Source organism: Cupressus sempervirens, chromosome 7 (genome assembly GCF_028749045.1).
Source record: "Cupressus sempervirens isolate cs-2001-9-10 chromosome 7, ASM2874904v1, whole genome shotgun sequence".
In the NCBI taxonomy this organism is placed as follows: domain Eukaryota; kingdom Viridiplantae; phylum Streptophyta; class Pinopsida; order Cupressales; family Cupressaceae; genus Cupressus; species Cupressus sempervirens.
This window is the reverse complement of record NC_143124.1, coordinates 396,979,483-396,998,165: the sequence shown is the minus strand read 5'-3', so window position 1 is coordinate 396,998,165 and position 18,683 is coordinate 396,979,483. Positions and strand designations below refer to the sequence as shown.

Below are 18,683 nucleotides of genomic sequence, written 5' to 3'. Positions count from 1 at the left end.
AGCCTTTGCTGAGCTATCCTGCTTCTCCTTCCCTCTAGCATTACCTTGGCTTTTCCTCTTCAACTTATCTTTTGCCTTCAGAGCATACCGATAAGCATCCTCAACTGAAGAAATATTCAACATACCAACCTCATCCTGAATATTGAATCTTAAACCATTAATTTACCGAGCTACCTTCTCCTTTGACAATTCTCTATGTGCAGACCGAATAGTCAACTTGTTGAACTCCTCGGTATAATCCTTCACAGTCATATCTTTCTGCTTCAAATTCTGCAACCTTTTAAACAACTCGGGTTCATAATTAGCAAGAATGAACTTAGCCTTCAATTTAGTCACCATCAACCTCGATTTAGTGATCTTCATTTCACCTTCTTCTTCTATGTCTCTTTGTAGTTCTTTCCACCAAAGAGCAACATGTCTTTTCAACTTAGTTTGTGCCAACCTCACTCTGAGTGGATCTTCAATATCCTCAAGCTCAAAGTAGTTTTGTCCTCACCACAAGATCCGGTAACTTCAAAGTCTTCAACAAGTTCCTCATAACCATCTTCAATACCCACATGCCTAGGTACACCACCTAAAGAACTTACAATTTTAGCAATCATGTCACTCTTCATCAATGCAATCTCAGATCTGAATTCTGCTCTAATCTTCTCTAAGATCCTTTCCTCCACAGCATCACTAAGATCATCAATTGCCCTAGGGTCCAATCTTTTTAGAGGCATCTTCCAAAATTTTCACAAACCCAAAGCAATAGATTCACCAATCTAGAAAATTAATCAGCTCCACCAGATCAACCTTCTCTTCCAGCTTTCACTCGAGTCCTGGTGCAAATTGCCTCAGCTTCGGCAATCTGTCTATATACTCGGGAAAACCTTTGCTCTGATACCACCACAAATATATAGTAAAATTGATTTATGAAGGAATCAATGTGTAATTATTAAAAGTCAATTTAATATTATTTAAGAGGGTCAGTAAGAGACAAAATGGCAAGAAGGCAAGGAGAGAGGAAACAGGAGTTGAAGAGTCATTATTGAGCATTAAAAAGAGGAAGTCTTATTCATTTCAGACATACTTGGTTTTGGGATTTGGATTTCACTCTGTGTTGGAGAGTTATTTTCAAAAGCTTCAGCGTGCAACATGTGAGAGGATGAGAACCTTGAAGCTTAGACAATGGATGGAAATCCATTGTTGATGGATACATTGTACATGTGTTTCACATTGTATTCTAGGTTAATTTTTGTGTTATCAAAGATTGCTGCGGTTACTGTATCTATGATTGGATTTCTCGGTCATTTTTTGGAGAACTTCAATGGAATGTTATTTCTGAAAATGTATTTCTGCTGCAGATTTATTGCCATAACACTTTGAGACTTCTTTTTATCTGGCTGTTAATGGGGTTTTGCCGGTGAATTCTGTAAAATCATTGCATGAATTTATTTGTTTGACAATGGCTAAGATTCTGTTAAGGATTTTGAGAAAATACATGGTTAGGGATATTACAATCTGGATGAGAGCTGCATTATTGGCAATCAAGAACTCACTCAATACTTCAAATTGTTGTGAAGGTTAGGTGGTTCGGGATCTTACCCGACCATCCAACAGTAAAGGGGTTAACATGTGTTGAAGATTGTATGGACCTTTTCTAGAAAATGGGTGTTATTATTGTTATGGAAATCTTCAACTGAAGAGGACATTTATGATAATAATTGTAATATTAAATATAATGACATGTCATATGATATGTGTTGAAGCATGAAAATGCAAAGAGTTGTGTATTTGAAAATGAAGTCATATTTTTGGGAAATTCAAGAGAACTTAAGTTGTGAAGTGAAGAGTGAAGAGTCTCCCGCTTGTTATAAATATTGCATCAAGCGAAGAACATTGTACACTTGAATGTTTTATTATTAATAAAGTGATCTTTTGTCGTGTTGGTGGGGGTTTCCCTTAATTTTGGAAGGATTTTCCGAGGGTAATTTCTGGTGTTTATTGTATCTGTTTTAGTTCTTCCTTATTGCTGTTTATCTCTATTTTTCTAGGCAAAATCTAATATGGCATATGGCCGACCTAAAAAGGGTCATGTCCTTTCTAAGGACATGCCTCTTGGGTGCTATATACATATGAGGTAAGAATGTGGATAAAGGACACACATCAAATACAATTCTGCTCCTTTAGCATTTACTGCCTTATACAATTTATATCAGAGATAAATATTTTATTTGTAGAACTATACATCATAGCAAGAACACTTAATATACGGTTTGGTATATTTAAAGACCATCTTCAGCAAGACTAAAGGCATTATATCAGTTTTGGTTGATTAGAGTTTGCAGAAAACTTACATGGTATCAGAGCTCTGGTAGTCGAACCTAGGCTCCACAAATTGACAATCAGATTTAAAATATCTAGCAACATCCTTCTACCTTCAATGGCTAGCCCAATCAGACCTGAAGACAATTTTGATGAAAAGAACACTTCGTTGCTTGGAAAGTCATAATTAAGATGACTCTTGAAGACAATGATGTAATACAGTTTGTTGATAAGGAATCCAAGCAACCTGGTGCTGATCCTCATAAAACTAGCTGGATTAAAGGAAACAGGAAAGCTATGCAAATCATATTAGATGGAGTTAAAAATGAAATAGTACCTTTGCTAATGAAACATCAGACAAAATTTAATATGATGCATGCATTATTAAATGCATATGAGGTTAACAATGCAACTAGAACCTGTTGATGTCAGTTTTGTACCACTACATAACATATAGCGATTGAATACTTGATATGGAATATCAAACACTCAGATATTGTGTTCTACATAGTTATGGGATGGTTGTGTTAGGGGTGTGGGCAGTTTGTCAGTATCGGGTATTAATGCTTCCTGTATGTTGGGATGATATTTTGGATCACAAATTTTGTAATGTTTTTCTCATATTATTAATACAAACTTTACTATTACTGAACAATTACTTTTTTTTTTGTACATAAGCTGTGAACTTTAAGACTGAACTTTAAGAGGAAGGAAAGAAGAGGGGTCAAGTTTGCATGTTTTCTTACAGTGATAGATGGGGATGCTTACTTGCGCCGCAGTCCCTGTTCCTAGGATGCATTCCATTTTGTAATTCAAAAATAGACAGACATAAATGGCTCCCATGCCCATTACGAAATTTTATTCACTCTTGATGGAGTACACTAATCCATTTACAGTTCCATCTTAATTACCACAATCATTTTTTCACTTGCAGCTGTGATATTTAAGAGGAAGGAAAGGAGAGATATCAAGTACACATATTTTCTAACACATCTCTTACACAAATGAAATTCATGCTCTGAAGTTCAAAGCACTCCTTGCTTGATGCAAAATAAGGAAATTCTTTCACAAAATCTTCATGTGCCTCCAAAGGCATCTCAGGAAAGTTGGATACACTAGGTTGTTTTATTGGTTTGGATGCTTTCCAAACAATGTGCCATCTGGATCATTTGCTTATACGCTCTTTTTAAAATTGTGTGCTTAACATGGAAGCATCACAATAATATATTCATAAGAGAATGATATTGATTGTTTAGTAGTATTCTTTAGTTGCTTAGTCCTACCGAGCAGCAAACTGGGCACTTTGTATGATCAGTGCCTTTATTATTTCTGCTACTAAGCACCAAATATTTTTGTTACAGACTCTTTTTATGTCTTTCTGTAGTATTGCTTTTAAATATGATTGTGATAGGTTCAATAATTCAAGTCGGGTACATGCTTACATCTTATTTGTGGAATGTGTATTGAGATTAAACTGTTTTTCTTTTTGATCTGAAATAGAGATCAGTTTGATGAATATGAAGACTGTTGCAAGCCTAGCATTTTTTTTTTTTGTTGTCCTTGTTTAACTATGCACATATTTGGTCGTCTTTTTGAAGTATACTTTTGGGTGTTTGAATTGTATCATTTGAGATGCTTCTGTTTTTGTTATCTGTTCTTGTTATACACGTCTTGAGGTAGGTAATGTACTATGTTACTAGGCATTAGTTGAAGTTTCAGTATGCTCACTTGTTGACATTCTTGCAGAAAAATGAGGAAATGGTTTGCGCTAATTTCATCTAATGATTTTAGTTTTAGATGCAGGACGGTGACATTTTGTTGGCTAATAGAACTTTTGTTTCTAAACAGGAAGATTATGTGATGCCACTGCTAGCATCACCTATAGTTAGCAGTGATGCATTTATGACCATGGAGAAGTTGGCAAGATGTGTTGCTCCTCCTATAAGGCATTTATCACTTGATATTGCTGCTGCGCTGAGAACTCTCTCCATATCAAAGTCATCAGTTGTAGAAGAGCTGGCTTTACCTTCTGATACACCCAATACTCGGGAGAAGAAAGCACCTGGTGCTTTTGAAAGGATTGTTGCTGGTTTGGTAAATGCATGTAAAGATGGACTACTTCCAGCTGATTCTTTCACATTCATTTTTCCGGTAATCCAATCAATGAGTTCTGAGCTCTATTGCTGTGATTTTTTGTGTGGTGTTAATATTTTTAACCAGATGTATTTTTATAGTTAACATGATCTGCTGCTAAACAGATCTAATCATTTTTTTGTGAAATAGATCTTAGAGCAGATTCTCTTATCACCAAAGAAGACAAAAGTCCACGATGATGTGCTGTATATCCTTTCATTGCATCTGGATCCAGTAGTTCCACTTCCCAGGCTTAGGATGATTACGGTCAGTTGTGCTCTATCCCTGGTATTGGGGTTTAGTTTCAAGGTTTCTCATGCATTGCATTTTGGGAAGTCAAAAGTGTGATACTTTCAGCTGAATTATTAATTATAACTTTGTGAGCTTTTGCTGCAGGCGCTGTATAATGTTCTTGGAAACATGCCGGCCTACCAAGCAACAGTTGGCCCCATGTTAAATGAGCTTTGCCTTGGAATCCATGCTAATGAATTAGCATCGGTATGTATCTAAATATAGTTTTCTTTTTCTGGAGACATATCATCACTGTTGATTCTAATGACATTGTTAATGAAATTTCTAATGTTTATACTAGGCACTTGGAGGAATATATTTGAAACATGCTCATGTACGGATTGCCTGCTTGAACGCAATCAAGTGTGTCCCATCTGTGTCTAAGGGAGCTGTCCCTGATAATATTGATGTTGTGACAAGCATTTGGATTGCTTTACATGATCCTGAAAAGGTCTTACTGCTAATACCCTTTATGTTGTCTTTTTGTTTAAATATTTTATTGATAAATCATATTTCCTTTGCAAAATGGTGATTAATGGCCATTTGTTTTTTGAACTTATAAATCAAGAGAAATTTTTGACATTCTGTATATATCTGCTTTCTCAAAATATAATTTGAAGACTTCTGTTGAAATAAAGTTTCATAAAATGTTAAGTTCTGTGTGTTCAGAATACAATGCTGCACGCATATAGGTAGAAATTGTGAATTGACAGGGTTTACCTTGTTTTCAATAAATTGTAGCCCATGAACTTTTACTGATTTAATCCAGAATAATGTTTGATTGCATGTTTTAATGATTTGTTAACTTTTTGGAATTTGACTTCAACCCATAATTCTTAAATTCCAGCTAGTGTTTAAACCAGCTGGCACCATGCGCCTTTGCGGTACTAACCAACCAAAATAATTTATGTGATTGAATTTTGAACTTTTGGCCTGTTTTCCCTGATGGAAGATTGTCATTGATGTCAAAGGATTTCAGAATGAGATTGTGAGATGTTGTCATTGATGTCAAAAGCACTTAGAGAGATTTTTAGATCTTGTTATTAATCTCTAAGATAGGATGTCAAATTATATTCATCAAGTATATTTTTCAAGTGTTGAAATTAATGTGGAAGCTATTAGAGAGTCTTTTAGTTGCCGATTCGTGAAATAAATCTGATTTGGGTACGCAAATCGGATCCGTGGATTCAGGAATTTTTTTTCCCAATAATGATCCGTGGAGGATTCGTGTGTGTCTGTGTGTATATTTATATATTTATACTAAACGCTAAGAGAAATCATTTCATAGTATGAATCTATGATTCTAGTATGCATCTATGAATCTAGTATACTTGATAATTGATCTATTTTCATGATTATAAAGAAAATCAGAACATTCACATTCATGATTTTATGTTTTTGTGCCTTGTATTGCCATGGATTTGTGCTGGATCCTCATGATTTGTGCTTGGATCCTTGAGGATCTGGGCAGGATCCTTGATTCTGCCTGTGGATCCATTAGGATCCCTGGGCTGCGGATCCTAACGGATCCACAGGCAGGATTGCGGACCTTGGCCGGATCCCCACGGATCCACGTGCGAATCTGGATCCGGTTCAGACCTGAATGCGGATCCGGGGTCTGATACGCGAATCTGGTAACTGAGTCTATGCCTGCAAACATAGAAGAAAAAGTTATTAGTCTTGCATAAGTATTGAGTTACTAGAAGTGGACTACAGCATTTCATACGGAAGGATTCTCATTAATGCTGTAAAAGGACTACTATCAAAGAAGACAATGAGGTTGAAGATTTAGTGAGTAGACACATAAGATTTGTCTAATATATTACTGTTATTAAAGTATTTCATTTGATGAACATACTTTTCCCAAACCACCAATCTGCAAGATGTTTAACTACAACTATAATATGTGAAATGACTGTTTGAAAAAGGGTCCATAGGAACAATTTGAAGAGGGTGTTATATTTGAAATAGTGTTCAAATACGAAAGAGAAGTTTTTACCCATGATTACTGGTGTATGACAGCAGAGATGATCTAAACATAGTAATGACATTGAAATACGTATATGCAGCATGCCATAGAGTTCCTTAAATCACAAATGTCTTGGACTCAGAGGAAGAGGTGGGATATAAGTATTAAGATACAGAGGAAATACTTATCTGTAGTTACAAAGGAAGACAGAATTCAAAGATGCAGGCTTCACATAGATTCTAAAACGTGGCTAACATACAAAAATATAATTTAAGGGTTGAAGCCAGTATAAATCTGAGTGTGCATATCTCCTAGTGGACGAGTGAATGATGAACAAACCGATAGAGATACTGGAGCAAATATGGAGTACATCTTTCATATGCTGATAAGGCTAATAAAAAATGACATAACAATGATACCGTTACATGCCATACCATATCTTATGTCGTGCTCCTATATGTTCGTCATGTGTGAGAGATGCTGGAGCAACCATATTAGACATCATCACAAGCAAAGTCGTAAGGGTTGTGATTTGATAATAAACTAAGGAGCATATAAGAGGAGTCGTTTTTGGTAAAGGTGGAAGAGTGTTTTTATTACATGTCCGATAGGGATAATTGAAAGGTTGGTTAGCATCTATGATACACATGTTATCATATGCGATGATAAATAATAATGAGAAGAAATAATAAGTCTGTGGCAATCAAGCAAATATCATGATCAGTCCATAGCAAGAGGAGATTGTAATGCTAGTAATACCATCGGAGTGTGAACAATTCAAATATGTGTAGCGGAACTCACAAAAACCCCTGAATGAGTTTAAGATATTATTAAATATACAACAAGAAGGTTCGTTGATGCAAAATGATGCTTTTAAGATTACCTACGATTCTTTTCAAATGGAATTAATGCAGCGACAAAAGACATGGTCCCAATTTGAGTATAGAAGAAGTCGCGTCACCTGTTAAAGGATTAGAAATAATTGAAGCATGGTCAGCATACACAATGGCAGTTCTTAGATATGATGGTGAAATGGAAATATAAGATAAATACAAAAATTATAGATGTTTGAACATAATGGAGACTTCGTTTAGATAATTGACTAAACTTCATACGCATGTCAAACTAAGTTGAAGAAACAATTAAGTAGCGATAGGGTGCCTTGAAGTTTGAGAGCTTCGAACAAATACTACAAATGAAATTGCAGACAATGAAGGAAGTATATATATATTTGGCAGTGATATACAGTATGCAATGTTAGTGTAGTTTTTTATTTTTCCTATTTTGCTAGGTTTTTCCTACACTTTTAATAATCTCGCTTAGGTTAATAAAGCATGTCTTATTAGGTGAATGGTTGTGAGGTGTCATCTTCCTACATGTGAGCATCCATTAGCTATCTTGGGAAGATACTTTGCTATCTTTAGTCCGATAGATGGTTGCTCCTCATTGGTTGGTGTTGCCACCTCCTCCCTCTTCCTAGCCTATATAAGCATGCTACCTGGCTTGTATTTGCATCTCTTGTTTTTGCATCCTCTTAATGCTATTTTGCTTCCAGCATTTGCATTACTCTCTTGGAGACTAACTCTATGATGCTATTTTGATTTTGTATCATTTGCATTCATAGTTTAGATATTTACTCTTTGCACTAGTTTTCTGGGTTATTAATCTTTTCAGATTCTAACATGGTATCAGAGCTTTTCTATGTGCAAGAGTAGATTTTAGTTTCCTTATTTGAGAGATTAGGGGGGGGCAAATAAACTTTATTGTAGTTTTTTGAAAAACGAAGTATGCTCTTCTCTTGCATCTTTGGATGATCCTGAGAATCAGAAAAGTTTTGACAAAAACAGTTTTTCTCTGGGGTTTCAATCTCAAATCTGACAACCAACTTGCATATTTGGAGTTTTCAATCAATTTTGCAGGTTCCAGCATGCCATTGATGAACTTAAGAAGCTAATCCAACATTTGCATGTCAAATTTTGGTTGCTGGGGTCGTTTTCTGATTTCTGGAGCCGTTTTTTATTGTTAAAGGCGTCTGATTTACACTACAACAACATCTTCTGTTCATCAGCAAGAAAAACGCTTTCTGGGTTTTGTTCGCAGCCCCAGAAAACCATCTGGGTATCTTTTAGATTTTGCATGCAAGCTGTATATTTTTCAGAATCGAGCATGCAAAGCTACAGCCATACCCCTCTCCGTTGGCAGTCGCAGATTTGAATGCAGTTTTCAAATGTCTCGTTCTTGCTCATACGGACTCCGATTTTGATGATTCTTGTTATGAACTTGGCTCTTTTTTTGTGCTCTATCCACTAGTGGAGTTGTTTTTTGATTTTCATGCATGAATTCTTCAGAAATTGCAGATTCTCAGCCGTGACTGTGCACAGTTCTTGTTTTGGAAACTTCGGAGGATCATAACTTTCTCATACGACCTCGTATCGAGGTGATTCTTTTTTTGAAAGTGCATGATTTTTCGAGTAGATCACATTGGTGTTATTTGTTTCCTTGATTATTGTGCCCAAGTTTCACTTCTAGCATATGCTCTTCATGAGGGTTTGTAATGCATTGAAATCAAGACCACTAAGTAATTCTTTCTAGTGGTAGTTGTAAATGCACTAAAATAAAGTGCCAAATCATATTTCTTTGAGGGGGGGTTCTTTGATTGAGTAAAGAGGGGGGGGCATTGTCGTGGCTGGGTTCTCTTCTTTTTAGCATTTCTTCTCTGCATTTCTTCATCATGGATCAAACAAATATGCCCATCCTAACTCCATACAATTACTTTGAGTGGAAATCACGCATGACAATTCACTTAAAGAAAGCTGGATTAAATAGGATAACTATGGGACTTGAAACTGAACCTACTAAAGATGAAGACAAGCCTAAGTGGTTTAACAAATGTGATGAGGCATATGGAACATTGTGTTTGTCTGTTTCTCCTGACTTGCTATTTCACATTGAGTCTTTGGATACACCAAATGAAGTATGGACAAAGCTAGAGACACTATTTGGCACACAAGATTCAATGAGGGGTCATATGTTGGAAAATGAATTAATTAGTTTGAGTCCAGGCAATTTCAACACAATCCAAGATTTCTTCACCAAATTGAAATCACTAAGGCTGCAGTTAAAACAATGTGGAATTGAAAAGAAAGATGAACAACTGATTCTTAGTATTCTCTCTAAGCTAAGTTCAGAATATTCTGTGTTTGTTTCTACCTTCTATGCTACTAAGGGTGCACTTGGTACTCAATTCACCATGCCATCTTTAGATGATTTTGCTGTCAATCTCACTCGAGAACAGGACAAGCTAATCCAGATGGGCATTCTTAAGTCCTTTAAGTCACATGCCTTGGCTGCTAACCAAGGCACAAAAGAACAACAAGGACAAAGTAGTAACAACAATAGTAAGGACAAGAAACAAAAGAATAGCGAGGAGAAGAAGGATCAGACGCCGATTTCTTCAACTATTGATACACCATCTTCCAAGGGCGATAAGCCTAAGAAAGAAAAGGTCAAATGTGCTTATTGTAAAAGACCTGGTCATGATGAACATAAATGTTTGCAGAAACAATTTGATCACTTGACATACATTCTTGAGAAGAATAATATCAGTGTTCATGAGTCTATCAAACAAAGTTCTAATGAAGGGTCTAACAAAGAAAAAGAAAACAGCAAGGGGAAAGGAAAGGGCAAGGCCCTTTTTGCAGTTGCTTCCTCACCATCCACTTGGGTTCTTGATTCGGGTGCTTCACACCACATGGCTTCATCTAAGGAAGAAATTGCATCCTTGGAGCAATGTACTATGCCTTCTATGTTGATGGGTGACAACACTCCTATTGAGGTGTGTGGGAGAGGGTCTGTTGATGTGGGGGATGGCACATTCCATGATGTTCCTTATGTACCCTCATTGTCAACTAATCTCCTATCGGTACACCAGATCACTCACACAGGTTTAGGCAAGCGGGTTGAGTTCACTCCTGATTCAGTGGAGATACGTGAGTTGCACAATGATTCTACAATTGCAGTTGGGAAAGCAGATCATCAGTCAAGACTCTATATGTTTTCTCACCTTGTTCCTGATCCTCCTTTGACTATTTTTCTCACTCACTCTAATGATGTGAGCAGATTATGGCATGAGCAGTTTGGCCATCTTAACTTCCACTACTTGCATCAGCTTAACCAGCAGAGCATGGTCACAGGGTTGCCTTCTACTTTGACATTGGAGTCACTTGGAATACATGATAGATCTTCTGATGGGTCAGATTCACTTGAGCAGTCTTCTACCTCCACTTTTGATGCAGAGAGTGATTCAGAGGACTCACCTCCTTCCTCTCCTAGTCATCATTCACAGGTTGATGATTCTCCTCTAGATTCTCCATCTTCTGGTCCACTTTGGGCTAGATAGACCTTGCAGTTTGCAGGTGATTGGGTTGGGGATCCATCAGACACCAAGCAGACTCGTTCACAATTCCAGGATGCTCTACATATCTTCATTGCTACTGCCTCAAATCCACAATCCTTTCATGAGGCTTCTGGTATTTTTGAGTGGGATACAGCTATGCAGGAAGAGTATAGTTCCTTGATGAGGAACCACACTTGGGATCTTGTCCTTTTTCCTAAGGGAAGAAAACTTGTTCGATGCAAGTGGATCTACCGGACAAAATTTGCAAGCTTTGCTGGAGGTGTGGGATGCTACATCTTTTGGGGGGGCCTCTTCCTCTCACTTGGAGTCCTAATTTTCTTTGGGGAGTCTCTTTTCTCTCTCTTTTGGGGGAATTTTATGTACATGGGTACCTCATCAGGCTTGACTTGCCGGGACCCATTTCTACATCCACCTAAGCTTCGCTTATGGGGGGGTGTTAGTGTAGTTTTTTATTTTTCCTATTTTGCTAGGTTTTTCCTACACTTTTAATAATCTCGCTTAGGTTAATAAAGCATGTCTTATTAGGTGAATGGTTGTGAGGTGTCATCTTCCTACATGTGAGCATCCATTAGCTATCTTGGGAAGATACTTTGCTATCTTTAGTCCGATAGATGGTTGCTCCTCATTGGTTGGTGTTGCCACCTCCTCCCTCTTCCTAGCCTATATAAGCATGCTACCTGGCTTGTATTTGCATCTCTTGTTTTTGCATCCTCTTAATGCTATTTTGCTTCCAGCATTTGCATTACTCTCTTGGAGACTAACTCTATGATGCTATTTTGATTTTGTATCATTTGCATTCATAGTTTAGATATTTACTCTTTGCACTAGTTTTCTGGGTTATTAATCTTTTCAGATTCTAACATGCAACACCTTGCAAAAGAAATTTTTGTCACCCGAAGGCAGCGTTGGATCATGCAACACACCAATTATCATTATAAATCGACATACATATTGACGACAAATAAAGATTTTGATATAAATGAAGGTGCTATTAATTTGAATATGATCTTAGCAATAAAATGCTCTACATAGGGCACACAAAATGCCTTCATTCGATAGTTTTGCTTCTTAACTCATAAGGGAACAAGCAAAGTGGACATGAGTGGGCACATTGACGCCTTCAAGGTCTCAAATGCTTGTTGCATGAGTTCCACATTTAATGGCTTTAAGTGGCAAGGGCAAGAAATAGGACAAGGATTGTAATTTTGATGAGCAAGTTAAGGAATCTCCTTCACAACATGCTACTAAGTCCAAGGCCTTTTATATAGAGTAGTAAATGTGCTTATTGCAAGAGACACAAGACATTGTGAGCGTTGTTATTGCAATAGGAAGATTGATGAGCTTACGCACCTTCAAAGCACAACATTCTGTTACCATCATTAGTGTCTTATTCGGCATCTCAGTTGACAACATCCTCATCTATACAGTTAGGGAACATAGGATTCTTAAATGGATTGAAAGGTTAAAAACACTCTTGGCCTCCACTATTCTTAAAAATGAGAGATGACTTCTAGGTTCAAGTGCATCTTATCACATGCCATCTTCTTTGGATTTTTCCTCTTCTTTTGAGCTTTGTAGCTCACCTAACTCTTTGATGGGTAATAATACATAGTTGAAGGTTTCTGGTAAAGCATCTTATTGGTATGGGAGAGGAATCTTTCAATCATGTTTTTTGTGTACCCTCCTATTACCCTGCTTTTGAATTTAACCAAAAATATTTTGAATTTCTCATAGTTTGCTTGATCTGCTTTTGCCGACAATTTGGGATTCGACCCTCCTCTCCATTCCCTACTGCACCACCACTGTATCCTGCAGTGCCAAGCACAAGAGTACTTGTCGTATGAACTGGTGGTTTGATGAAGACTATAAGTCCTTTCACTACTTTGCCAACTCAACCTACTCTACCCATTCATCCTTGTTTGTGTAATTAAGGCTTTCTTACTGCCGCTTTCTTTTCCATAGGAAGTGCTTGTTCTTCACGATGTAGTGTGTATCCCTTAGTGCTTCCCTCTTCCAGTCCCCCAACCCCGTCTGGTGCACTTTGTTTCTCCGCCACCCTCCCCTCCCCCACCTTGGACCACAACTCCCTGGCTTTGCACACCTCCACTCTCTACGATATCCTTGGTCAGTCTCCCCTATACCTCACTCCTTCACCTCATTGCCATCTCTTCACTTTCTCCTATATTTGTGAGGTAGTTAAATTCATGAATATTAGCAAGACAATGAATGAGGCAGGGTTCCAAGAAGAACTTTTCAAGCTTGGTATCACAGTTTGGGCTCTTTCTTGATAACGCTCTTTAGCAGTGTGGTTTGCACTGGCTTCCTTGATTCTTGTTTGTAACATGTTATCCATCCAATTCATAAGTTCGAGTTTTTAGACCTCGTTAACTATAGGACCATCATGATTGGCCACACTTTTACCAAGCTTTACCCACTATGTTGAACACTATCTTATCTAGGGAGCTTGATCGATGTGATGCGGAGTTGGGGGGTAGGCTGGCTTCTACATAGACTTTTAGACCATGGATCACATTTTGATTTTGAGGACTATCATCAAGAAGGCTCAATACTGCATGTTGAAAGTCTAGTGTTGCTTTGTGGATTTTTGCAAAGCATTTGATTTTGTCCCCTAGACTGCTCTCTTCTAGAGACTTAGAGACATTGGGATCTCGAAGATTCTCTTGACAACTATCATGCGATTATATGAGAGTGGTGGGCGGATTCAATATTTACAGGGTTTCTCAGATCCTCTACAGAGCACCACTGGGGTGAAGTAGGGCTGCCTTCTCTCACCTTTTTTAGCATTTACATCGACGAGCTCGAGGCCTTCCATTGGGATTTCTTGGCTTCCACGTGACGATTGTTACTTACATTAGGCCCTGATCTCCATTTTACTTTTTCTTGATGATGTGGTTCTTATGGACTCATTCCGAGGGTCTCTAGCGACTTCTTGACAATTTGGCTTCCTTTTGCAGTAAGTGTAAGAGGAAGTGAACTTAATCTCCTCACCCTGGAAAAAGAAGTGGAAAAACATCTGCTTGAAGACCTCACATCTCCACTTCTTTTTCCAGGGTGAGGAGATCGAGATCACTTCCTCTAAAACTTATTTGGGGGTCAAGTTCTTTGGTCCTCATTTTAGTATGAAACTTGCCATGCTGCCTTGCATTAATAAGGGACTTGGGTCTCTTGCTATATTGGAAAGGTAGTGCTTTAGAGTCTCAAACACCACTTTTAGGACACCGTGTCCAAGGTGTCCCTTTTGGACTGCTCAGTCAGATCGACTGTGCTTTATGGCTTAGTGCTATGGCGGCCGTCTCTCCTGGAGTTGGATTGGGCTTCAGTCAAGGGAGTTCAAATCCTTCTCCTTTGTGCATCATCAGGTGCCATCGGTCCATTCCTACATTATCATTTTGGCTGAGTAAGCTTGGGGTTGTCTTTGATCTGGTTTGTTCCTTCATTGACTCTAGGGCTCTTTTGACTAGGTTGAGAGTTGTCGTAGGTATTCCTATCTAGCCAATTGTTCTTCTAAGGAGATTGCAACTACTAATTCCACTGGCAGTACCCATTGTTGGGATGTCTAGGTCTCTTTTTTTTTGAGATCGATGGGGATTGAGATGGATTGTCTTCCCCACTTCCACTTCTTGTTGCATGCTCCTGCTCACCTTCTTCCTTCTCGAAAGGAGCTGAATGAGCATGTCAAATGCGACATTTACAAACAATATATTATTATGACATGGAGTAACCCCCTGGGGGGACTCCATTTGAGGATGGCCTTTTATATTGCACACTTTATAGATGTTCAGGATGGGATTATTATGCACCCTCAAGCTCTTGCTCGCCTTGGACTCACGCCTTCTGCATATCCTTGGGCTCTGTTCGAGTGGGCTTACATAGGCTCCGTATTCAAAGAAACCTTTAGATTTGCAGAGAGGACAAAGACTTGCCGCCTTTGTTCCTTGTGGAGGTGGAGGATGAGACACTTCATTTTTTGGTCGCCCCATCTACTATGAGATTAGGGGAAGATTTATTGCTTGTTCAAAGAGTGCAAGTCTCTTTCCTCTTTTTTAGATACATCAATCAATGGTGTCTTGCACCATACCTCCAAGAGGCCATGTAGATTCAAGATTGGACCTTGTAGCTTCAGATTGTCTTATCACCTCCTTCACGCGTGTCTTCCACTTGTGGCATGAAGCGGTCGCTCGACCCTCCTACGTCTGGACAAACTAGGTGTGTGAGGCCACGCAAAGGATACACTTGACAGTAGCATCTCACCTGTAACGTTTCCTTGAGGTGATACAAGATCCACTCTCACCGCAGATTGTATCCTTATATTTTGGGCTACTCCTCACCTAGGAGGGTTTAGCTGTACTTAGATTGCTTCTTTTGGGTTCTTGGCTCTTTCTTGTGTTGCTATTTCCTTGAGCACCATTTGGTGTTCCCGTTGTTGGTTGCCTTGGTGTTTTTTTTTCCTGTCCCCTAGACCCTCTTTGTGGTCTCTTGTTAGACATTAATAAATTTATCTTATCTTATTTTATCATGTAAGATCCTATACTTTAGTCAATTTGACCATTGTGCATCTAATGCACTATCAAGATTGTGTTCATATTATGTTGGCATCAAAGTCTTCGGGTCACCACAATTGAAAGGTTGTTGCTTAGCCCTAATTGTGATGTGACATATTGATGTAATGTGCAAAAAAATGATATTATGTTGAAAATTATGGCTCAGATCATCAAACCCGTTTTTGGGATCAATCTTATAGTATTTCAAGCAAACTGTTCTGTTCTCAGGTTAGCAAAGTTCATGGATTCTAAGATGTTACAGCTTTTATTTTTCACAACCCAGTTCCGAAAAAATCCAAATATGTATCTTGACAGTCTAGGAGGTGCTCGTTTTTGTCGGGTATCTTTGATCATATTTTACTCATCTTCATAAACTTCAAGGCTAACAAATTAACAGTTCCAAATTTATCATTTCTTTTCTCTAGTGAGGTCTTAGGGTTTTAGTCTCAAAATGTGAACTCTTCTTGTATTGTGAGTTGTATGAACACAACTTCTCCTTTTGTACTTGGTGGCATCAATAACCCATGTGACTAGTAGGATGAGTATGTCTGAAGAAGATAAAATCTCTTGCAAAGTCACTATTGCACTATATGCATGTGATGGATTTATTATAAGGGGTATGATAAACTCTGAAATAAATGCACATGTCAATTGTAATGCTAAAGTCCTTAACCACTGCAGGCTTTTGGATCTCCTTTGATATGCTTGGTTTTGGATATTTTGAATGCTTCTTGTTGGTTGAACTTCTTCCTCCTATGGCTTTGTGTGGATGATCCTTGCAAGGAGCATTAGTTTGCAAATATTGACTAGAGAGTACTTGGCAAAGCCAATTTTCTCACTCAGGCAAAAAAATGGCTATTTAGAAAGTTTTGAAATCCTAAATATAGAATTTTTAAAAACATTTTAGTACATGGACACATTTTTTGCAGAATTTGCTAGATTTAAAATTTGCATCTGAAAAGAAAAATGCATAATTTTATAGGAAAAACATGCAAAATATGTGTTTAAAATAGTATTTTACGTGCATAAGCATTTTTATCCATGTTTTCCTATGTCAATAGAAACGCAAAAGTGAAACTTGTAAACTCTCACTGAGCAAAAATAATTGAGAGTGTTTGGCTGCTCAGACAGTACTCATAGAGTTTGTAAACTATGGCAAGGAGCATCCTCCACTTTGGTGAGAGATCCAATTTGGAGGATTATCTTGATGGTTTCATATGGAGATCACAGCTGGGCTTAGTTATGGAGTTTCATATTCTGATTTGCACAAGTTTATTGCATATCAGATTTGAGGAAGTGAATTGAAGATAGTTTTTGGGTGATTATTAGTTTTTTTGCATATCCTTGTGCTGGTAGTACATCCCGCCATACATCGTTTCTAGCTCACTGTACTTGCCTAGGAGTGATGTGAGGAACTGGGTTTTGGAGGCAGATTGCTTTTGATTGGAGGTGTCCAGGGTGTGCACACTCAGATTTATTCACATCATAGCCTTGGGAGGTGATTTGGTAGGGTGGTGTTGTAGTCTACCATTGCTAGCTTGTAGATTTCAATGTTCCCGTAAAGAACTGAACACAGTTTTGGTCTCTTGCAACTTTTTTGAATCACAAAGTCTTTGGTTTAATAAAGTGGTCCCTGTCCTAGGAAAGTGTGCAGGTCCTTTCTGTAGTAAAAAATTATTAGTACGATCTGCTTGTAGTTACTTACATTGGCTTGTGAGCTCTTTATTAAGCAAATTCACTCACGACATTGAGGTAAGCTCATATAGTTTATATTATTATATTATATGTCACAATCAAACCTTTTGCCTATAAATTGATATGCAATGCTAAGAGTTATCTCTGAAAAACTTTTTCTGTCACATATCCTAAGAATCCTCCAATAATTTAATGCACACTAGACCTTTTCCGCTGTTCATTTATGGTCTACAAGTGATTGGTTTTCCTCATTAAATGTTAAGTGATTTTGAATTTAAATGATTTTGATTTATGGTCTAACATTTGATGTGGATACTCAGTCAGTTGCAGAAGTAGCAGAGACTCTCTGGGAACGTTGTGCATTTGATTTTGGGACAGACTACTCACGCCTTCTGGCAGCACTTTCGCATGTCAACTTAAATGTTCGTCAGGCTGCTGCAGAAGCTTTGGCTGCAGCCATGGATGAAAGCCCTGATACAATACCGGTAAACAATGGCTTTTTATTTGTACTGTGCTTATCTTTTAATTAAAATTATTTAGTATACTGCATCATATTTAGTATTATTAATTTATATTTTGCAGGACACCCTCTCATCATTATTTTCCCTCTATGTGCGGGATACTCCTAATGGACGTGATGCTGTTGATCCTTCGTGGCCTGGTAGACAGGGGATAGCTTTAGCTTTGAATGCAGCAGCTGATATTTTAACAACAAAAGATATTCCCATTGTCATCACTTTCTTGATTTCACGAGCTTTGGTGGGCATTGAGGCTCCTTGTTTATACTCTATTTGCTTGTATTCTTTCATTATGTGGTCTTAATTTCAATAATTTTCTGGTTTCGTTATTTCTTACTTGATTTGAAATAACCTGGTCTGTTGTAGAAGTAGCATCAGTGGTCTGTTGTACTGGTCAAAACTAGAAAGGAAATCAAATATCATTTTAGCTGAGTCTCATTGATGGATTGAGTTGTTTGAATTGCTAATTTGTTCTTGACATGATTTTTGTAACTCCCAATGATGTGAATTCTGTCCACTTTAGCATACAGTTGTCTGTTTTTCCTCAATAAGTTTTGTTTTGTAGATGCATTCCTTCCATTCTTTATTTATTTATTTCCATGATTTTTTTTATGGGAATGCTTCCATTATCATTGTCACTGTCTGTAAGCCCCTCTTGATCAATTATTATTTTTTCTTTTCAGTGCTGTCTAGATTATGCTGTATGAATGAAGAGCACACATGAAATACTGAGAGGGAGGGGGTGGTGGTTGAATCAGTATTTCAGAACTTTAAACTATTAAAAACATGAA

General features: G+C 37.7%; 1 protein-coding gene across 4 annotated transcripts in view; it reads left to right on the top strand.

The window, feature by feature from the left end:
• Positions 1 to 18,683, top strand: part of ILA (putative protein kinase regulator ILITHYIA) — a 265,229-nt gene that overhangs the window by 86,537 nt on the left and 160,009 nt on the right. For all 4 annotated transcript variants that reach the window (XM_089791540.1, XM_089791536.1, XM_089791539.1 and 1 more), the window contains exons 20-25: positions 4,156 to 4,458; positions 4,591 to 4,707; positions 4,837 to 4,938; positions 5,033 to 5,182; positions 17,695 to 17,859; positions 17,957 to 18,133. In XM_089791540.1, the coding sequence (XP_089647666.1) occupies positions 4,156 to 4,458; positions 4,591 to 4,707; positions 4,837 to 4,938; positions 5,033 to 5,182; positions 17,695 to 17,859; positions 17,957 to 18,133 (1,014 nt within the window). The remainder of the gene's footprint in view (positions 1 to 4,155; positions 4,459 to 4,590; positions 4,708 to 4,836; positions 4,939 to 5,032; positions 5,183 to 17,694; positions 17,860 to 17,956; positions 18,134 to 18,683) is intronic.